Source organism: Cyprinus carpio, chromosome B19 (assembly GCF_018340385.1).
Source record: "Cyprinus carpio isolate SPL01 chromosome B19, ASM1834038v1, whole genome shotgun sequence".
In the NCBI taxonomy this organism is placed as follows: Eukaryota; Metazoa; Chordata; class Actinopteri; order Cypriniformes; family Cyprinidae; genus Cyprinus; species Cyprinus carpio.
Genome location: NC_056615.1, coordinates 19,547,010 through 19,567,023, shown reverse-complemented (window position 1 = coordinate 19,567,023; position 20,014 = coordinate 19,547,010). Strand labels below are relative to the sequence as shown.

The following is a 20,014-nucleotide window of genomic DNA, read 5'->3' as shown; positions in this document are numbered from 1 at the left end:
GTTTTTTGTTTCCATTTTCCTTCCTAACCTTTATTTTCTTGTTTGCTTCTTGAAACTGCTTGCCAGTGCTTTATCATGATGAATGTTTGTCATGTTTGGGCACTAAAGAGGTAAACTGTCCACAAAATGCATGTTCATCCTTATCCAGTCCCCTTGTTAATTACATTTGCATTATTTAGAAATACACACAAAAATTAAATAATATATGCATTAATATATATTATTGGAATGATCAAAATCTACACAGTTTGGCATTCATCAGACCTATCCCCCCCCCATGATGTCATTCTTTCTTTGCTGCATCACTAAGCTGTTCTGTTGTATGCATTATAAAACCTTAAATATACATTTTCAAGTACTTCTTCCTTCAGTGACCCTCTACAGTAAAATTTTTAAAAGGCTAAATTTCCATATTTGGCATCTTTGATTCAAGAGTTGACCTTCTGACCTTCTGTCTTGGGTGTTCAAAATCACAAGATAGTATTTTAATTATGTGAACAACAGTTTTTATGTAGCTAAAAAGCCATATCTAGTAATAACACATCATTAGCATGAAGCCATTCAGTATTTATGCCATTCAGTATTCCAGCTGTAGTGTTTTGTCAAGTGATTGTGTCTCATTTTGTGTACCATACATTGTGACTTTATGTTATCCTTCATAAATCTTCTGCAACTACATTATACTACAAGTTGTAGTATAACTATTTAGCCTAATTACCTCTTACTTTGTCCATGTACTTACATGTGTCTTTAAAATCTAACTCTACAATGCTAACCGTTGTCCCCATTTTCCCGACTTTTTACCTCCACTAATACAGAAAACTGCCGAAAGACTAAAGGAGGAAGAGAGGAAAAAGCTGGCTGAAATGCAGGCTGAACTAGAAAAGCAAAGAAAATTAGCTGAATCTCAGGAAAAGGCTATTGTTAAAGCTGAACAAGAGGCAAATGAGCTGAAGACAAAAATGAAAGATGAAGTCAGCAAACGACAGGATGTTGCTGTTGATGCTGAAAAACAGAAGCACAATATCCAACGAGAGCTTCAGGAGCTCAAAAGCATTTCAGAGCAGGAAATCAAGTCTAAGACCCAACAGGTAGAGGAAGCGCTCCAAAGCCGCATAAGAATTGAAGAAGAAATCCGTATAATCCGGCTTCAGCTGGAGACGACGATGAAACAAAAAAATACTGCTGAAACAGAGCTTCAGCAGCTCAGGGACAAAGCAGCAGATGCTGACAAACTTCAAAAGGCAGCACAGGACGAGGCAGAGAAGCTTCGGAAACAAGTTGCTGAAGAAACTCAGAAGAAACGCAAGGCAGAGGAGGAGCTTAAACTGAAATCAGAGGCCGAAAAGGAGGCTGCAAAAGAGAAGAGGAAGGCCCTTGAGGATCTCGAGAAGTTCAAGCTCCAAGCTGAGGAAGCTGAGAGGCACCTGAAGCAAGCAGAGTTGGAAAAGCAGCGACAGATTCAAGTGGTAGAGGAGGTGGCTAAGAAGACCGCAGCCACCCAGCTTGAGAGTAAACAATTGACATTAACAGCAAAACTGGAAGAGTCACTCAAACATGAGCAAGTAATGGTCATTCAACTGCAGGAAGAGGCAGAACATCTCAAAAAGCAGCAAGCCGAAGCAAATAAGGCGAGAGAGCAGGCAGAGAAGGAGCTAGAGACATGGAGACAGAAGGCTAATGAAGCGCTCCGGCTCCGGCTCCAGGCAGAGGAAGAGGCCAGTAAAAAAACTGCAGCTCAGGAGGATGCAGAGAAACAGAAGGAGGAGGCCAAACGGGAGGCAAAGAAGAGAGCAAAAGCTGAGGAGGCTGCCCTTAAACAGAAAGAGACCGCTGAAAAGGAACTGGAGAATCAAAGAAAGATGGCTGAAGAAACGGCTAAACAGAAGCTTGTAGCAGAGCAAGAGCTTATTCGGTTAAGAGCAGATTTTGAGCATGCTGAACAACAGAGGACTGTCTTGGATGATGAGCTCCAGCGTCTCAAAAATGATGTTAATGCTGCTGTTAAACAGAAGAAAGAGCTGGAGGAGGAACTGATCAAAGTTAGGAAGGAGATGGAAGTTTTGTTGCAGATGAAATCCAAAGCTGAGAAAGAGTCTATGTCAACCACTGAAAAGAGCAAACAACTACTTGAATCTGAGGCTGCCAAGATGAAGGAACTGGCTGAGGAGGCGACTAAATTGAGGTCAGTTGCAGAAGAAGCAAAGAAACACAGGCAGATTGCAGAAGAAGAAGCTGCCCGCCAGAGAGCAGAGGCTGAGAAGATCCTCAAAGAAAAGTTGGCAGCTATCAATGAAGCAACCCGTCTAAAAACTGAGGCTGAGATTGCTTTGAAAGAGAAGGAGGCTGAAAATGACCGTCTAAAGAGAAAAGCTGAAGACGAGGCCTACCAGAGGAAAATTCTTGAAGATCAAGCATCACAGCATAAGCAAGAGATCGAAGAAAAGATTGATCAGTTAAAGAAGTCCTCAGACACTGAGCTTGACAGGCAAAAGAAAATTGTAGAAGAAACATTGAAACAGAGGAAAGTGGTGGAGGAGGAGATCCACATTCTCAAACTAAATTTCGAAAAGGCTTCAACTGGCAAACAGGACCTTGAACTTGAGCTTAACAAACTGAAGGGTATTGCGGATGAGACACAAAAGAGCAAAGCAAAGGCAGAGGAAGAGGCAGAGAAATTCAGAAAACTTGCTTTGGAAGAAGAGAAAAAAAGGAAACAGGCAGAGGCCAAGGTAAAAGAAATCCAAGCTGCAGAAGAAGAGGCAGCAAGGCAACACAAAGCAGCTCAAGAGGAGGTTGAGCGTCTTATAAAGTTAGCGGAGGATGCTAAAAAGCAGAGGGAGCTTGCAGAGAAAGAAGCTGAGAAACAGGTCATTTTAGTCAAAGAGGCTGCACAAAAGTGCTCTGCTGCTGAACAGAAAGCCCAAGATGTTCTTCTCCAGCAAAATAAAGACACCATGGCTCAGGATAAACTCAAGGGAGAGTTTGAAAAAGCAAGGAAACTGGCGCAAGATGCGGAAAAGGCTAAAGACAAGGCTGAAAAAGAGGCTGCCCTGTTGCAGAAGAAAGCAGAGGAAGCAGAGCGTCAAAAGCAGGCAGCTGAGGCTGAAGCTGCCAAACAGGCAAAAGCCCAGGAAGATGCTGAAAAAATGAGGAAGGAAGCAGAGGCAGAAGCTTCCAGACGGGCTGAGGCAGAAGCTGCTGCTTTAAAACTAAAACAAGAGGCTGATGCTGAAATGGCCAAGTACAAAAAGCTTGCAGAAAAGACCCTGAAGCAGAAGTCGTCAGTTGAGGAGGAGTTAGTGAAGGTTAAAGTGCAACTTGATGAGACGGACAAACAGAAATCCATCCTTGATGATGAACTTAAGCGACTTAAACAAGAGGTCAGTGATGCCATTAAGCAGAAGGCTCAAGTAGAGGATGAGCTATCAAAAGTTAAGATTCAGATGGAGGACTTACTAAAACTGAAACTGAAAATTGAAAAGGAAAACCAAGAGCTTATGAAGAAAGATAAGGACAACACAAAGAAACTTCTCGAGGAAGAGGCAGAGAACATGAAAAAATTGGCGGAGGAGGCAGCACGGCTCAATATTGAGGCTCAAGAAGCTGCAAGATTACGACAAATGGCAGAGTCTGATCTTGCAAAACAGAGGGAACTGGCTGATAAGATGCTGGAAGAGAAAAAACAGGCAATTCAGGAGGCAAAAAAGCTAAAGGCAGAAGCTGAAAAGCTCCAGAAACAGAAAGATCAGGCACAGGTAGAGGCTCAAAAGCTAATGGAGGCCAAAAAGGAGATGCAGGAGCGTCTGGAGCAGGAGACTGAAGGTTTCCAGAAATCCTTAGAGGCTGAACGCAAGCGGCAGTTAGAGATTACCGCAGACGCTGAAAAACTGAAGATCAAAGTGGCACAGCTAAGTGATGCTCAATCAAAAGCAGAGGAGGAAGCCAAAAAATTCAAGAAACAAGCAGATGAAATCAAATCCCGGCTACTAGAGACAGAAAAACAGACTTCAGAAAAACATACTGTTGTTGAGAAACTTGAAATACAAAGGCTGCAGAGCAAAAAAGAGGCTGATGATCTGCATAAAGCAATTGCAGAGCTTGAGAAAGAAAAAGAAAAACTGAAAAAAGAGGCTGCTGACTTACAAAAACAATCAAAAGAGGTATTGTTATATGTTGTAGTACTGTGGCCGAGTATTTTACATATTACCTTTAATCCCCTTAACAATTAACAGTTTTCATACAACTTCTGAACCTTTGTTCATGTAAATTGCATGTTGCCTATCACAGTAGTAACAAAACCTGCAATTGTCATGAACAAAGATGTTCTGGTCCCTTTTTACATTATAGTGTCCATGATACAGTATAAATAATTACTGAATTGCAAAAATCCATTTATTTAGTATACAGTTATATCGTACAGCCCATATTTACAAGTTACTGGTTTCACTATTTCTTTTTTATTAATATCTAATGTCTGCAAGTTGGACACTATAATTTGTTGTAATTTTTCTAAAATGTACATAATTTACTTATTTATTCAATGAACTAAATGTAGTTAACTTGTTAGATATTAGCGTACCTTTTAATTAATGCCTACTGTAGTATGCAGTAATATATTGTAATTTATATAGTGAACTGTATTCATTGGATTCAGGGTTTTATATTGAAATAACTATTGTTTTATACTTTTTATCACAGATGGCCAATGTACAACAAGAACAGTTACAGCAGGAAAAGACTATCCTCCAGCAAACATTCTTAGCAGAAAAAGAAACACTGCTGAAGAAAGAGAAAGCTGTCGAGGCAGAGAAAAAGAAGCTGGAGAAGCTATTTGAAGATGAAGTTAAGAAGGCTGAAGCACTCAAAGATGAACAGGAGCGTCAGAAGGAGCAAATGGAGGAGGAGAAAAAGAAACTGCAGTCTGCCATGGATGCTGCTATCAAAAAGCAAAAGGATGCTGAGGAAGAGATGCATTCCAAGCAAAAAGAAATGCAAGAACTTGAAAAGAAAAGAATTGAACAAGAGAAACTTCTGGCAGAGGAAAACAAGAACTTGCGAGAAAAACTCCAGCAGCTTCAGAGTTCACAGAAGCCATCCCACACCAAGGAGATTGAAATCCAAACTGACAATGTCCCCGAAGAAGAGTTAGTTCAAATGACAATGGTAGAAACCACAAAGAAGGTCCTAAATGGCTCTACAGAAGTGGATGGTGTGAAGAAAGATGTACCCCTGGCATTTGATGGAATCAGAGACAAGGTGCCTGCAAGCAGACTTCATGAGATTGGTGTGCTCAGCAAAAAAGAATTCGACAAGCTTAAGAAAGGCAAAACAACTGTGCAAGAGCTTTCTAAGAGTGACAAGGTCAAGGTGTGCCTAAAAGGTAAAGACTGCATTGGCGGTGTAATAGTTGAACCCAACCAGAAAATGAGTATTTATCAAGCTTTGAAGGACAAGAAGATTCCACAAAGCACAGCTATGATGCTTCTCGAAGCTCAAGCTGCATCTGGTTACATAATTGACCCCATTAAGAACAGAAGACTGTCCGTCAGTGAAGCTGTGAAGGATACCTTGATTGGACCTGAGTTGCACACCAAGTTGTTATCTGCCGAACGGGCTGCCACAGGATTCAAAGATCCATTCACTGGAGATACAATCTCACTATTTGAAGCAATGAAAAAAGGTTTAATCGCAGAGGAGCAGGCCTCTAAACTTCTTGACTCTCAATATGCAACTGGTGGGATAATTGATCCTGTCAATAGCCACCGTGTACCTGTACAGATGGCATGCACACAAGGTCAACTCGATGAAGACCTAAGCAAAGTTCTTTCCAGTGCTCCTGCTGACAAAAAAGCATTCACTGACCCCAACACTCAGGATAGCCTCACTTATGGTGAGTTACTGGAGCGATGCAAACCAGATCCTGAGACAGGCATTCCATTACTACCAATCACAGAACAAGCAGCCCAAATTGAAAGAACTTATACCGATGAGGAAACTAAAGAGGTATTTAGTAAGGCTAACTTAACAGTTCCATTTGGAAGATTCAAAGGAAAGACTGTCACCATTTGGGAGGTCATAAACTCTGAGTACTTCACTGAAGATCAGAGAAAGGATCTTATCCGTCAATACAAGACAGGCAAAATTACAGTTGAAAAAATAATTAGAATTGTAATAACTGTTGTAGAGGACAAGGAGAACAAGAAGGAACCTGTGTTTGATGGTTTGAGATCATCAGTGCCAGCATCTGAACTTCTGGAAGCAAAAGTTATTAATAAAGATTTATTCAACAAATTGCACAATGGAAAAGCTACTATTAAAGAAGTGTCTGAGCTTGAACCTGTCAAGAAAGCCCTAAAGGGTACACACAGTATTGCTGGAGTGCAGATTGAGTCAACTTCTGAAAAGATGTCTTTCTACGAAGCCATGAAGAAGGACTTACTTGGAACAGAGCCTGCACTAAACCTTCTGGAGGCCCAAGCCGGAACCGGCTTCATAATTGATCCTGTGAAAAACCAAAAGTTCACAGTTGATGAAGCAGTCAAAAGTGGTGTTGTTGGCCCAGAGCTGCATGAGAAATTGTTATCTGCAGAAAGAGCTGTTTGTGGTTACAAAGATCCATATACTGGAAAAACTGTATCCCTGTTTGAGGCAATGCAAAAAGATCTCATTAAGAAAGACCAAGGTGTCCGTCTGCTGGAAGCTCAACTTGCAACTGGAGGAATTATTGACCCAGAGAAAAGTTACCGCATCACTCCAGAAATTGCATATAAACGTGGTTACCTAAATGAGGAGATGAATCAAAACTTAAGCAGCCCATCAGACACAAACACAGTATTTGTTGACCCCAACACACAAGAACATGTCACTTATGCTGAAATGCTGAAAAGATGCATCACTGATAAGCAGACTGGTCTCCCATTGCTGCCACTATCAGAAAAGGCAATCAAGTCAAAGGAAATGGAACCAGTTTCTGATGCACAAACTAAAGAGACATTGAGCCATGCTACGGTTGAGTTACACAGTGGACTTTTTAAAGGAAGAATAATCACCATTTGGGAAATTATCAACTCTGAATATTTCACAGAAGAACAAAGGATTGAATTTATTCGGCAGTATAGAACAGGAAAAATCACTATTGAAAAACTGATCAAGATTGTGATCACTACAGTGGATGAAAAAGAAAAGAAGAGACAGGACAACTTTGAAGGTTTCAGGGGTCCTGTATCAGCCAGTTCCTTGTTTGAATCTAATATCATTGACAAAGACACTTATGATAAAATCCAACAAGGCAAAAAGAAACCTGCAGAAGTTACTGACTCCATCAAACGCTACTTTCAAGATTCTGATTGTATTGCTGGGGTATTTTTAGAAAAAAACAAGGAAAAACTCAGCATTTACCAAGCAGTAAAGCAGAAACTACTGACACCAAACACAGGTCTGTCCCTGCTAGAAGCCCAAGCAGCTACTGGCTACATAGTTGATCCCAACAGGAATGAGAAATTTACAGTGGATGATGCTGTTAAGGCTGGTATTGTCGGTCCAGAGCTTCATGAGAAACTGCTATCCGCAGAGAAAGCTGTAACTGGTTACAAAGATCCATACACTGGTAATAAGATCTCTCTTCTTCAAGCAATGCAAAAACAGCTCGCTCTAAGAGAACATGCCATACCTCTTCTAGAGGCTCAGGAGGCCACTGGAGGGATAATTGATCCAGTAAATAGCCATCGACTTCCCAGTGATATAGCCATTCAGCGTGGCTACTTCAGCAAGCAATTAGCCAAATCTTTTAAAGACCCCACAGATGACATCAAAGGTTTCACTGACCCTAACAAAGATGAGAATGTCACATACAAACAATTGAAGGAGAGGTGCATGACCGATCCAGAGTTTGGAATTGTCTTGTTGCCACTTTCTAAAGCCCAGACTCCAGAGAAAGCTGAGAAATCCTATGTTTACACTGAGGAGCAAGCACAAATGGACTTAGCTAACACTCAAATTGACATACCACATGAGAGTTTTGCAGGGAAACAAGTGACTTTATGGGAAGTCATGAAATCAGATTTGCTTCCAGAAGAGGAAAGACAAAGGCTTCTTGAACAGTACCGCTCCGGCAAAATCACAAAAGAGAGAATGGTCATTATTGTAATCGAAATTATTGAACAAAGAGAGATCATCAGGACTGAGCAGAGTATGTCGTGTGATGTCATCAGACGCCGGGTTACTATTGATGAACTTTACAGAGCTCGCATTATAGACCTTGAAACTTACAACCTGCTCAAACAAGGTAAGAAAACGATTCGGGAGGTTATGGAGATGCCAAGTGTGAAACAGTATCTTTTTGGAACAGGCAGTATTGCTGGAATACTCTCAGATAACTATGCAAAGGTTAGCATCTACCAAGCCATGAAGAGAGGTCTCATAAAACCTGACATTGGCATAGATCTGTTGGAAGCACAAGCAGCAACAGGATTCATCACTGACCCTGTGAAAGATGAATTGTTGACAGTTGATGAGGCCGTCCGGAAGGGTCTTGTTGGCCCAGAGATCCATGACAAACTCTTGTCTGCTGAAAGAGCAGTCACAGGTTACAAGGATCCCTATAGCGGTAAAGTGATTTCTTTGTTCCAAGCCATGAAAAAGGACCTCGTTCCTGAGGATTATGCCATGAAGCTTTTAGAGGCCCAGTTAGCAACAGGTGGCCTCATGGATCCGGAGTACTATTTCCGCCTCCCAATTGATGTCGCCATGCAACGTGGTTACATAAACAAAGAAACCAGTGACAGGATATCTGATCCAAGTGGAGATGTCAAACAGTTTATGGATCCTACAACAGACGAAAAGCTGTCTTATGCACTACTTCTTAAAAGATGCAAGGTTGATAAAGACAGTGGCTTACGATTGTTGTCTCTGGCAGACAAGAGACTTCTATTTAAGGGCCTTAGAAAGCAAATCACCCCAGATGAGTTGTTGTGCTGTCAAATTATTGATCAGAAAACCTACACAGCTCTCATGGAGGGTACCATTTCTGTGGAGGACCTTAGTAAAGACCTGAAGAAATATCTTGAAGGCATCAGCTCTATTGCAGGTGTGTATGTAGAGGCTACCAAAGATCGACTGTCAGTCTACCAAGCCATGAAGAAGAACATGATCAGACCAGGCACTGCCTTTGAACTTCTGGAGGCTCAGGCAGCTACTGGGTATGTGATTGATCCGATCAAAAATCTCAAAATGAATGTCAATGAAGCTGTAAAAACGGGAGTCGTGGGACCAGAATTTAAAGATAAGCTCCTCTCTGCTGAACGAGCTGTGACTGGCTACAAAGATCCATACTCTGGCAAGGTGATCTCCCTGTTCCAGGCTATGAAGAAAGGTCTTATTCTGAAAGACCATGGTATCCGTCTGCTTGAGGCTCAAATAGCCACTGGTGGAATCATTGATCCTGAAGAGAGTCATCGACTGCCTGTTGAAATGGCCTACAAACGGGGTCTCTTTGATGAAGAGATGAATGGTATTCTCACTGATCCCTCTGACGACACAAAGGGGTTCTTCGATCCAAACACAGAAGAGAATTTGACCTACCTCCAGCTCATGGAGCGCTGCATGACAGACCCTGAAACTGGACTTTCACTTTTACTGCTGAAAGAAAAGAAACGAGAAAGAAAGACATCCTCCAAGTCTTCAGTCCGCAAACGTAGAGTTGTCATCGTAGATCCAGAAACAGGAAAAGAAATGTCTGTGTATGAGGCATACCGCAAAGGACTCATTGACCATCAAACATACATTGAGCTTGCAGAGCAAGAGTGTGAATGGGAAGAAATTACCACTTCATCATCAGATGGTGTTGTTAAGTCTATGATCATTGACAGAAGATCTGGACGGCAGTATGACATTGATGATGCAATCTCCAAGGGCCTCATAGACCAGTCATCTTTGGACCAGTACCGTGCTGGTACCCTTTCCATCACTGAATTTGCAGACATGCTCTCTGGTAACATGAGTGGCTTCAGATCTCGATCATCCTCCTTTGGATCCAGCTCATCCTATCCCATGAGTCCAATTCCGTCCATAAAGACGCCAGCCACAACCTGGACTGATCCAAGCGAGGAAACTGGACCAGTGGCTGGAATTTTAGATACAGATACTTTGGAAAAGGTGTCAGTTACAGAGGCTATGCATCGGAATCTAGTTGACAATATCACCGGTCAAAGACTACTAGAAGCACAAGCATGCACAGGAGGAATTATTGACCCAAACACTGGAGAGAAATTCTCTGTTGCTGATGCAATGAACAAAGGGCTGGTGGACAAGATCATGGTTGATCGTATCAACCTTGCTCAGAAAGCTTTTCAGGGATTTGAAGATCCAAGAACCAAATCCAAAATGTCCGCCGCTCAAGCCTTAAAAAAGGGTTGGCTCTACTATGAAGCTGGCCAACGCTTCCTTGAAGTCCAGTACCTAACAGGTGGTTTAATTGAACCGGATGTTTCAGGAAGAGTATCGTTGGATGATGCTGTCAAGAAGGGCACTCTAGATGCACGCACTGCACAGAAACTGAGAGATGTCAGTGGATATTCAAAATACCTCACCTGCCCCAAAACAAAACTTAAGATCTCATACAAGGATGCCATGGACAGAAGCATGATCGAGGAAGGATCTGGCCTGAGGTTGCTAGAGGCATCCTCTCAGTCAAGTAAAGGTCTTTACAGCCCATACAGCATCAGTGGCTCTGGATCAACTTCAGGGTCGAGGTCTGGATCCAGAACTGGTTCAAGATCAGGCTCTAGAAGGGGAAGTTTTGATGCTACAGGCTCAGGTTTCTCCATGGGTTTTTCCTCCACTTACAGCCCCACAAGCTATGGCCGTCGTTATGATTCAGGGGCACATGGTGGACTTCAGATGGATGAGCTAAAGCAAGCCCTTCTAGCTTTAGCATCAGGCAGGAACTGTTGCTATAATGAAAAGAGAATCTTCACATCATCACAAACTCAGCCCTCTTTAGTTGCTTAATTTATGTACACAAAAGGACATTTATCCTGCTCTGCATGATATTGCTAATGGGCTTTTTAATGATGGGAATAATAATGCTATATAAGACTGGCTTTAATTCTTTATTTCATTTTTATATATTTAGTTAAATATACAGATGTTTTTTTTTCTCTCACTTTCCTTTTCATTTTGACATGACAGTATAAAATTACATCATAAATAGTTTATTCTGCACAGCATTTATGGCAGAATCATTTTCATATATATATATTTTTTTATATTCAGTCTTTTCAATTATTAGCAGTGTTAAATACTTATAGCCTCTCTTTTTTTATCATCCTATGTTTTTTCCATGTACCTTGTAAACTGGCACATGAAAAATATTGAAGTTTCAAGAGTGTTTAGATTTCTTAGAGAGGATATGGTAATGCTTCAAATGAGATGTAAAAGTTATTTGTTATATGTTTTGTGTGTATATGTAAAGATCCTTAGGGTATCTGTACACATTTGGTTGAATTTTAACACTGAACATTCTAAGCCAGCATGGGGGGAGGGGAGGGAAGGGGGTGGGGGGTGGAGCTGTTATTATCTGCAGAGCGGAATAAAGTCCATTTGGACATTTATGATTGGGAGCATGTCAATAAACAAAACATTAGACATCTTGGCAGCACTGCCATAGACATTGTTCTTGAGAAATCCATTCTCTTCTCATGATTGGAAACTAGAAAACAATAAACCTTGAAATATGCAGTCTTACTAGTGAAATGGGTTCACCAACCCCACAGCCATCTTAAAAACTCCAGATCCTTGCAGAATTTGCCACAAATTACTCTAAAGATGACAATAAAACATCTTTAAAAGGCATAAATGACTCACATCCCAACCATAGTTTGCCTCTGGTCCTTCGTCTGATTCAAAGGGGACTTCACTTGCGCCTTAACCTTGTGTAATATCTGCATTAATTTCCTCATAAATGTAATGTGCACCTTGTTAAGACAATAATTATGTCTCATTGCAGATGATATAGAATGTAGCAATATAAGATTTGCATTGTTTATTGTTGCATAAAAGCAGCCTTTATCATTTGGGACACTCCCTTCTCTGTTACAGTGGCACTTTAAATAATAACAAACCTGGCCAATAATGTCGATGTAAACATTTTTTTCCTGCACTGTGTAGTTGTCTTAAATAATGGGTCTCATTTTTTATCAGGAGGTGTCTCTTTCTGCCTACAACAGAATATGCCCCGACTGCCTCTTTAAATTCAAGTCCCCATTTGTTATGATAATTGCTTTGTTTTAAATCACTAAATAGCTCCCTATCTTCTACTGCCACTTGAGCTCCACCTGTGTGTTTAGAGCGTATGGAATGGATTCCTCCTTTCAAAAGATTCACAATCAGTGTGATCTTTCAACCAACATACATGTTCCACTACCTTTATTTATGCTCCATTTTCATCTTTGCTTATTAATTGTTAGATTTATTTGGTTAAGTAGCATTAAAAACGCTAATGGTGTATAGAAGAAATCAGACTGCTCAACTGATATTTCCCCTTACTGGTCAATTTGAACACTAAATCTGAAGTGTTTTAGTGTAGTATTAGAAACACTGGCATGTAAACCACATACATTCACTTTGTATATCAGTTGCAATGTAATGTTGTAGACCTACTGACAAGCATTGCAAGTAATTAAACATTGATCTCTGAACTGAATGTAGATGTTTACAAGAACAAGGTTCTCTGTAATTGAACAAATAATGCCATATCTAAAACTGTAGTCATAAAACTGAAACTTCTAAATTTCTGTGGCACAAAAAAAAAATCTGCTTCAGTCTCTCCAATCAGATGATGTTTTTTCACTGTACTGTAAATCATATTATTTCAATTTTAGTTATATTTTCCTATCTTCTGCTTTTTATGTTCTGCTAACATGATTATAATGATGCAATATGAGCAGTTACACTCAGCAAAACCTTTTTTAAAGTAAGCTTTTGAGGCACTTAAAAGGTATATTTGAAACTGTTCTGATATTGAATGCATGATCTGAGTATGGTATTTACGAGATGAAATATTAATATCCTATTGTAAATAAACATTAAATATCTGTTGTACGTTGTCAGTTTACCCTTTTTGTCAACTCCTTTGTAGTTAGTCACATCAAGTATCACTGAAACAACAACAAAAATAACATAAGAGTGGCTTTAATGTCAACCCTCAGCATTAAAACCAAATGAAGTAGCATTAAATTTGGTCAAGGGTTTGAAAAAGTCTAAACACAATTTATGTAATGCTTTAAATCCATTAATTTAAAGATTTGACATGTTATGTGACAGGTTTTTGCACTGGATTTGTTACAAACCCCCTCAAGCTATATCACACACACACAATGCCCTTAATGACAAGATTTTTTTTTTTTTTTTAAGAAAATGCTAGTTATTTGCATATAAGCCGTATTTGCATATAAAATCAAGAAACCAACATTCCTGACTAAGCCAAAATAAGCAGGTAAAACGTAAATTACCTTGCCATCAAAACATTGTAATTCAATGGTGGAATTAATGTTTTTTTTTTTTTTTTACAAGTTGTGTGTGTATTTTGATTATTTAATAATGCAGTTCAATACAGTAATTATTTCTGAGCTTTGCTTTAAATGTTTAAAGCAGTCTTCTAACTTTATCTCCACCTAAACACTAAGCAAAACTCTTGTCCGTGTCAATATTTGTTTGCAATACAAATGTCAAAGTCTGCCATAAACAAGTTTGGTTGCATTAAAATCACAATGCTTAATCATATATCATTAAATTTAATCACAAAAAACTATTAGCAATTATTGGCACACCCAAAAACTTCAGCTCCCATCCTTTTCTTTATCCTTACTGATGCCAAATTATAGTTTTCTCAGTAACTGAAACTATCTTGAACACTACACTGAAATGACCTAAAGCATGTGGACACCTGAACACCACACCCAGATGTGCTAGAAGATTTCAAAACAAAGGGAATTAATTTTTGCCATTGTTGCTATAACAGGTTTCATACCTCTCAAACTAATTTGCTTCCAGTGAGGTCAGACACTGATGTTATGAGGTTTGCATCCAGACTTGGTAAATTGTGCCCTATTGTCATGCTGAAAAAAAAATGCCTCATTCTTTAAAAAAAAAAAAAAAAAAAGTTTAATTTAATTGCCGTGAAGGATAAATTTGACCCAAGGTTAAAGGGTGCTGCTGTTTTCTGTGGTCAGAAGCAGAATCATAATATTAGTTATCCCACAGTGTTTGTGTTACATGTCCTCCCCTAAAGAATCTGCATCATTTACCAAAATGCTTTCCTCTTACTAAGCTGAATCACATTGCATAGGTGCTGTTTTTTATACTCTTTACTTCCTGTTATTCAGGATATTGTGGGTGTCAGCACAAGAACAATGAGCAGAAAATGAGATGCATTGTCCAGCTGGGAGAGGCAGTTAAGTGGATATTGTGAATGAGACTAGCAACGGAAACGGCTGTTTAATTTAACCAAATTAACTTCAACCGAAATAGCTGGAAGACTACAGTTATTACATACCCACATTAGACTTAATAAACAATCACTGTAGTAATTTTGACATTGTGCTGTGCTATGCCTTCATTGAAATATTGTAAAATCTCACAGCCAAAATGAGACAAACAAACTTACTATGGTTTTACTGCTTTTATGCTATAGAGTAGTGCACAGACCTGGAAAGCATGATCATTTAAGTTTTTAGCAGGAGTGATTCTTTTGTTTTGGAAAGTTTCCCTGACCGTTTTTATGTGTTGGATGGGCTGGTATCTGGGTATGATTTTTTTTTGGCATACTGTTACAATATGCTCCCATGCATATATGCATTGAAGTGAAAGTGTTGTTTTCTGAATATTTAAAGGCACAGGAGTATTAAAATAACATTTATCTAGTAATAAAAATAGCACTATAAAACAGATGTTTATACTTCGGTTTACGTGTCCCAAAATATCTTTGTTTGGTTGTCATTCTAACAATACATCAAACAAATCCTATCATAGGCCTCAGACACATTATTGAATGATTTATTTTACATCCACTGTAGTCCCTGTTATTTAAACCTCAATTAGTGCTAAGGTTAATCATTTGCCTCTATGGCTGCTGCACAGTGTCATATACAGCAGCTGTTGTTATAGCTTTTATTATATGATTGCACACTTGATTGCACAGATACTATTTAAACTGAACTGAGCTGGATGAAGACATCACTAAATTCATTGATGAACTGTCTTTAACCGAACATTGAGTGTTTACTATTGTCATTTTGCATTATTGACACACTATTTTCCTATTTAATGCCATACAGTTGCTTTGACAAATCTGTATTGTTAAAAGTGCTATATAAATTAAGGTGACTTGACTATAATATATCATATAGTAAATGCAGCAGCTGGAGCACTGTATTGACTAATGAACATCTAAGCTTGGAACGACATCTTACTGTAAGCTATTTGTATTACTCTCATTTCTTTGCACATTTGGAAGACACTTGAACTGCAATACACGCATGTTTGTATTCTGAAGGCTTTGGTAATTTGTAAACTAACAGAGGATCAGTGCAATAATAATAATGTTAGTTTTCAGTCATTTATCAACTTACTGTAGCTGTTTTCCCCCCAGATATCTTTACTGTGTTCAAGAGTTGTCCAGGGGAAAACATGACTGAAACTCTTTAGGATATGTTGCAACCCTATGAAGTATTTAATTTGATTATGAATTTAGAATTCAAAACAATTATATGTATCACTAAATATAATTAAAATCACATAATGTTGACATAATCAGTTGTTTTTATTCATTTCATTGTAGAACAATTTATGATTTTCCCCCTTATAATTTCCTCTGGCACAAATACAATTAAATCAATAAGCTTTTTTTTTTTTTTTTTTTTTTTTTCCCCCAAAAAAAAAAAAAAGCTCCTACAGCTTAAGGCTAAATTTATCCTTTCTGGCATTTTTTCTACTTTTTAAAAATTATTTCATTAACCATTCATGTATTTTTAATCGTATTATTAAAATAAAATGTGAGACATCTCTATATAGGTAGGCTATATACAAATACTGCGACATCAATGGGCTATATATAAATATTTTTTAATAAAAAAACTTTTTCACACACCCTATTTTGGTGGAAAATAAGGGGCCCTTATAAGACACATAAGGGACCTCAGCCTTATCAAAGATTTTTGTTCTTCACAGGAAAGAAAACATCTCCTTCAGACTGTAAAACTGCCACACCTTGCTTCTTTTCGCCAAGTCTTACGTAATTGTTCTGTCAGTTCCTCTTGACTGCATCTGCAATATAAATGTGGGAGGGGTGGTTCACTGAGTGATCAGATAGACATCCAAGAATTTGATAGTTGTTTGAACATGTATGCCGTGATTATGAACATCTCTAATAAAAGAAAATGGCACATTGTGAAAGTGGTTTTAACACTTGAATCTATTGTCTCTCAAACCGCACTATGCATGAAATCACACATACATATTAACAGCCACACCTTTCACTTTGGCAGAGCTCTGCCTCTACAAAAATGATTACAAAATAATTTCCATAACACGCAAATAAAATAATGACAAGATAGTTGAAAAGGTCTGATTTCTGTTACTAATCCCCATAAATGCCTCAAAGATCTGTGCAGAAACTGCTTAGTCAGGACTAGTTAATAATGTTTATCAGAAACCAAAAAATTAATTTTTCATTAACCTAATAAGTCTAAACCATCCATGCCATCCATTCTTTTGAAACATGCAGTACTTTGCTTGCTCAATTTAATGTTCAGTCACTAATGTGTGACATTATTAATGAATGGTCTGACCATCTTAACCTAGAATTAACATTTTCTTTCTTTCTTCAAGACATGTTAAACCAAAAACCAAGAGCGACAGGTAGAGCAGGATCTCATTTTATTCTCACTGAAAGTGTCTCCACCAAGATTTAGAGATAAGACTTAGCATGCAGTCCAATGCAGTCTCCATCAACATACTCTAACAGTCAACATACCAAGCCTTCTTCACTGAAAGATGAGGAATTTAAAATACTTGAGAAGTCTGGAACAGCTACAACATGTTGCCTGTAATGGCTTCAACAACAGAAAGTGACAAGAGGAGGGGAGATGTGGGTTTGGCAGACATGCCCAGTGTTTACTTTCAAGGATTTCTGCTTAGCCTGTTCTGTCAAATCAGCAACATGAGCCTGTCTTTAATATGCAAATATTTTGCACGTTAAAGGCTAAAAGAGAAGTGTTAAGATAAAAGGTCAAGCTAAGATATTCATTTCTCAACCATGTCAGCAACATGGATTGGGAAACATGTAAGAGGGTTTTGGGAATTAACTCCTGCTTTTGAAGTTCAGCTGAAGTTTGGTTTAAAAAATAGGTCAGATAAAAAAATAAATAAATAAATAAAGTCCTTATGAAAGCTCTTTTATAAGCAACTAAGTAAAAAAAAAATAATTGTCAGCGTTCATATCTCAACTAAGGCATTAGCAAAAATTTTACTTCAGTAAAACAAAAAATGAATTGTCTTAATATACATACAGTACATAGATGTTTATATCAGTAATCCCATATTCATAATTGTGACTGCAAAGTTTAGTGTCTACTATTGTAACATGTTTACATCTACCAATGTCTGTAAAGTGTGTGCATATATATATATATATATATAGAGAGAGAGAGAGAGAGAGAGAGAGAGAGAGAGAGGGCATATCTAATATATACATAAACATACTGTACATCATACATATGGGCCATTCTGCAGAATTGGTGCAAACTGCTGTCTCACTGCTGATCTTAGATGTTTACTATGATCCTTCTATTATCTTTTGAAACCCACAATAATATTTAAAATATTAGTAAGCCAAATTTATATATATAATCATATTGGGTACTTTCAATTGGGGGGGTGGCTGTCCTGAACCCTAACCTATTGAAATAATTTTAGATTTTTTTTCCATTGTTGTTTTTAAAAGTCTCTTTTTGATTCTTATAAAAAGTCAAGTTAAAAATATATATATATATATATTTATTTTGTTTTTTTTTTGTGGATTTTGAAAACTTTGTTTGTATTTTAAATTGTGTCCCGCATTTTCATGTCACTACCGAAACAGTGTATGTTTTAGTCTATTGGCTGAGACTGATTACACTGGCTGAGAACTACACCCCTAAATTTATGATCAGGAAAAAAATCCTGTGTCCCCATCTCTTCCTAAGGTTAGAGTAGATAGGTCCCCTCATTTTGAGGTAAAAGTTTTTAAAAGCCTGAAAAATCTGTGTGTACCTTTAAGGAATGTCACTACCGATCACCTTTTTTTTGCAATTAAGTACACTTTTTGGGGAGTTATTCCATAACATTTAGTTTTTATATCTGTATCACTGTTCAGAACTGTGTTAGCTAACCATGTGCTGATTAGCATCTTTGAGCTGGGTTTAAAAGTATTTAAAATGGTCACTACCGAAACAGTCACAACCGAAACATGTAATCATTGTCTCGGTAGTGACAAAAGGGCAGTAGTGTGTTTATCCCCCACAAACACCCCAACCCCAATATATATATATATATATATATATATATATATATATATATATATATATATATATATATATATATATATATATATATATATATATATATATATATATATATATATATATATATATATAGTAGGGATGTCCCAATCAGGTTTTTTGTGCCCCCGATACTAGTCATTGAATATTGAGTATCTGCCAATACAATACTTGTATATTCCTATAGGAATATATGTTTGGTGCACACTTCAAGTACGTTAAAGTTATTAAATTCAATGTATACAGAGTTGTGCAGAGAATAAAAGAAATCTATGTATGTTTATGAATATATAAGATATACACTCTTTCTCTATGTATATATGCACACACTGTATACAGACATTAGTAGATGTAAACGTGTTACAATGGTAGACAGACACTTTAAACTTTGTGGTCACAATCATGAATATGGGACTAAACTTCTTGTAATTTATATGTACAATAAGCAGAAAAATTGCAACACTGGAATGACAGCTGATGTAAAGTTGAAAAAATGTTTGATCAGCCCAGATCATGATCCTTGAGACATCTCTTATATATATATATATATATATATATTTCAAATGATGTAAATTTATATATATATACATATTTAAATGGTAACACATTAAATTTATTTTTGTCAAATAACACTTTTCATTAAGCTACCCAAATGTCTTCAACATGTTTCTTAAGCAGCAAATCAGCATACTGGAGTGATTTCTGGAGGATCATGCAACACCAAGGCTGGAGTTACAGCTTTGTTATCACAGGAATAAATTGCATTTTAAAATATATTCAGATAGAAAACAGTTATTTTAAATTGTGATAATATTTCACAACAGTGCTATTTTTTTACTGTATTTTATCAAGCAAATGCAGCCTTTGTAAGTATAAGAGACTTTAAAAGAAAAAATAAATTCTTACATGAAATTTTGAATGGCAGTGGTTTTAAATCTATTCTACTTAAAACTGTTCTTTAAAATGGTACACTGAATAAGCAGTATATATAACAATATTGTCAAATACTGTAATACTGCTGCTACCCCTTCTTCAAGGACATTTGCACCACAAAACCTAAAGCTTCAGGTCGAGCAGGATGTGCCAACAGAGATAAGACATCACATGCAATATATTTACATCATTTGAAATGATTACCAGAAACTGTTCGCAAACTTAATAGAATACTAGTGAAATACAATGATGAAATCATTCATGAGAACTCGTTTTCATAAGATTGAACATGAGCGTGACACATTTCTCTACCACAGTCTGAAATGTCAGAGAGCAACTGTGAATGCACTGTGGGAAAAAAACTGGCAGTCAGTTCTTTCCCCCAATAACCCTATTTAAAGTAACATGCACAAAATTCATAGCGTTTGCATACGTAAAACATAAAACGTAAAACAAAAACAAAACAAAGGGTTAACATGAATTCA

General features: G+C 37.7%; 1 protein-coding gene across 24 annotated transcripts in view; it reads left to right on the top strand.

Annotated features, from left to right (window-relative positions):
- The window catches only part of LOC109064031 (plectin-like), a 93,943-nt gene extending 80,845 nt beyond the window's left edge, over nt 1-13,098 (top strand). For all 24 annotated transcript variants that reach the window (XM_042744925.1, XM_042744927.1, XM_042744932.1 and 21 more), the window contains 2 exons: nt 819-4,163; nt 4,702-13,098. In XM_042744925.1, the coding sequence (XP_042600859.1) occupies nt 819-4,163; nt 4,702-11,010 (9,654 nt within the window). In that variant the 3' untranslated portion in view covers nt 11,011-13,098. The remainder of the gene's footprint in view (nt 1-818; nt 4,164-4,701) is intronic.
- The last annotated feature ends 6,916 nt before the right edge of the window (nt 13,099-20,014 follow it).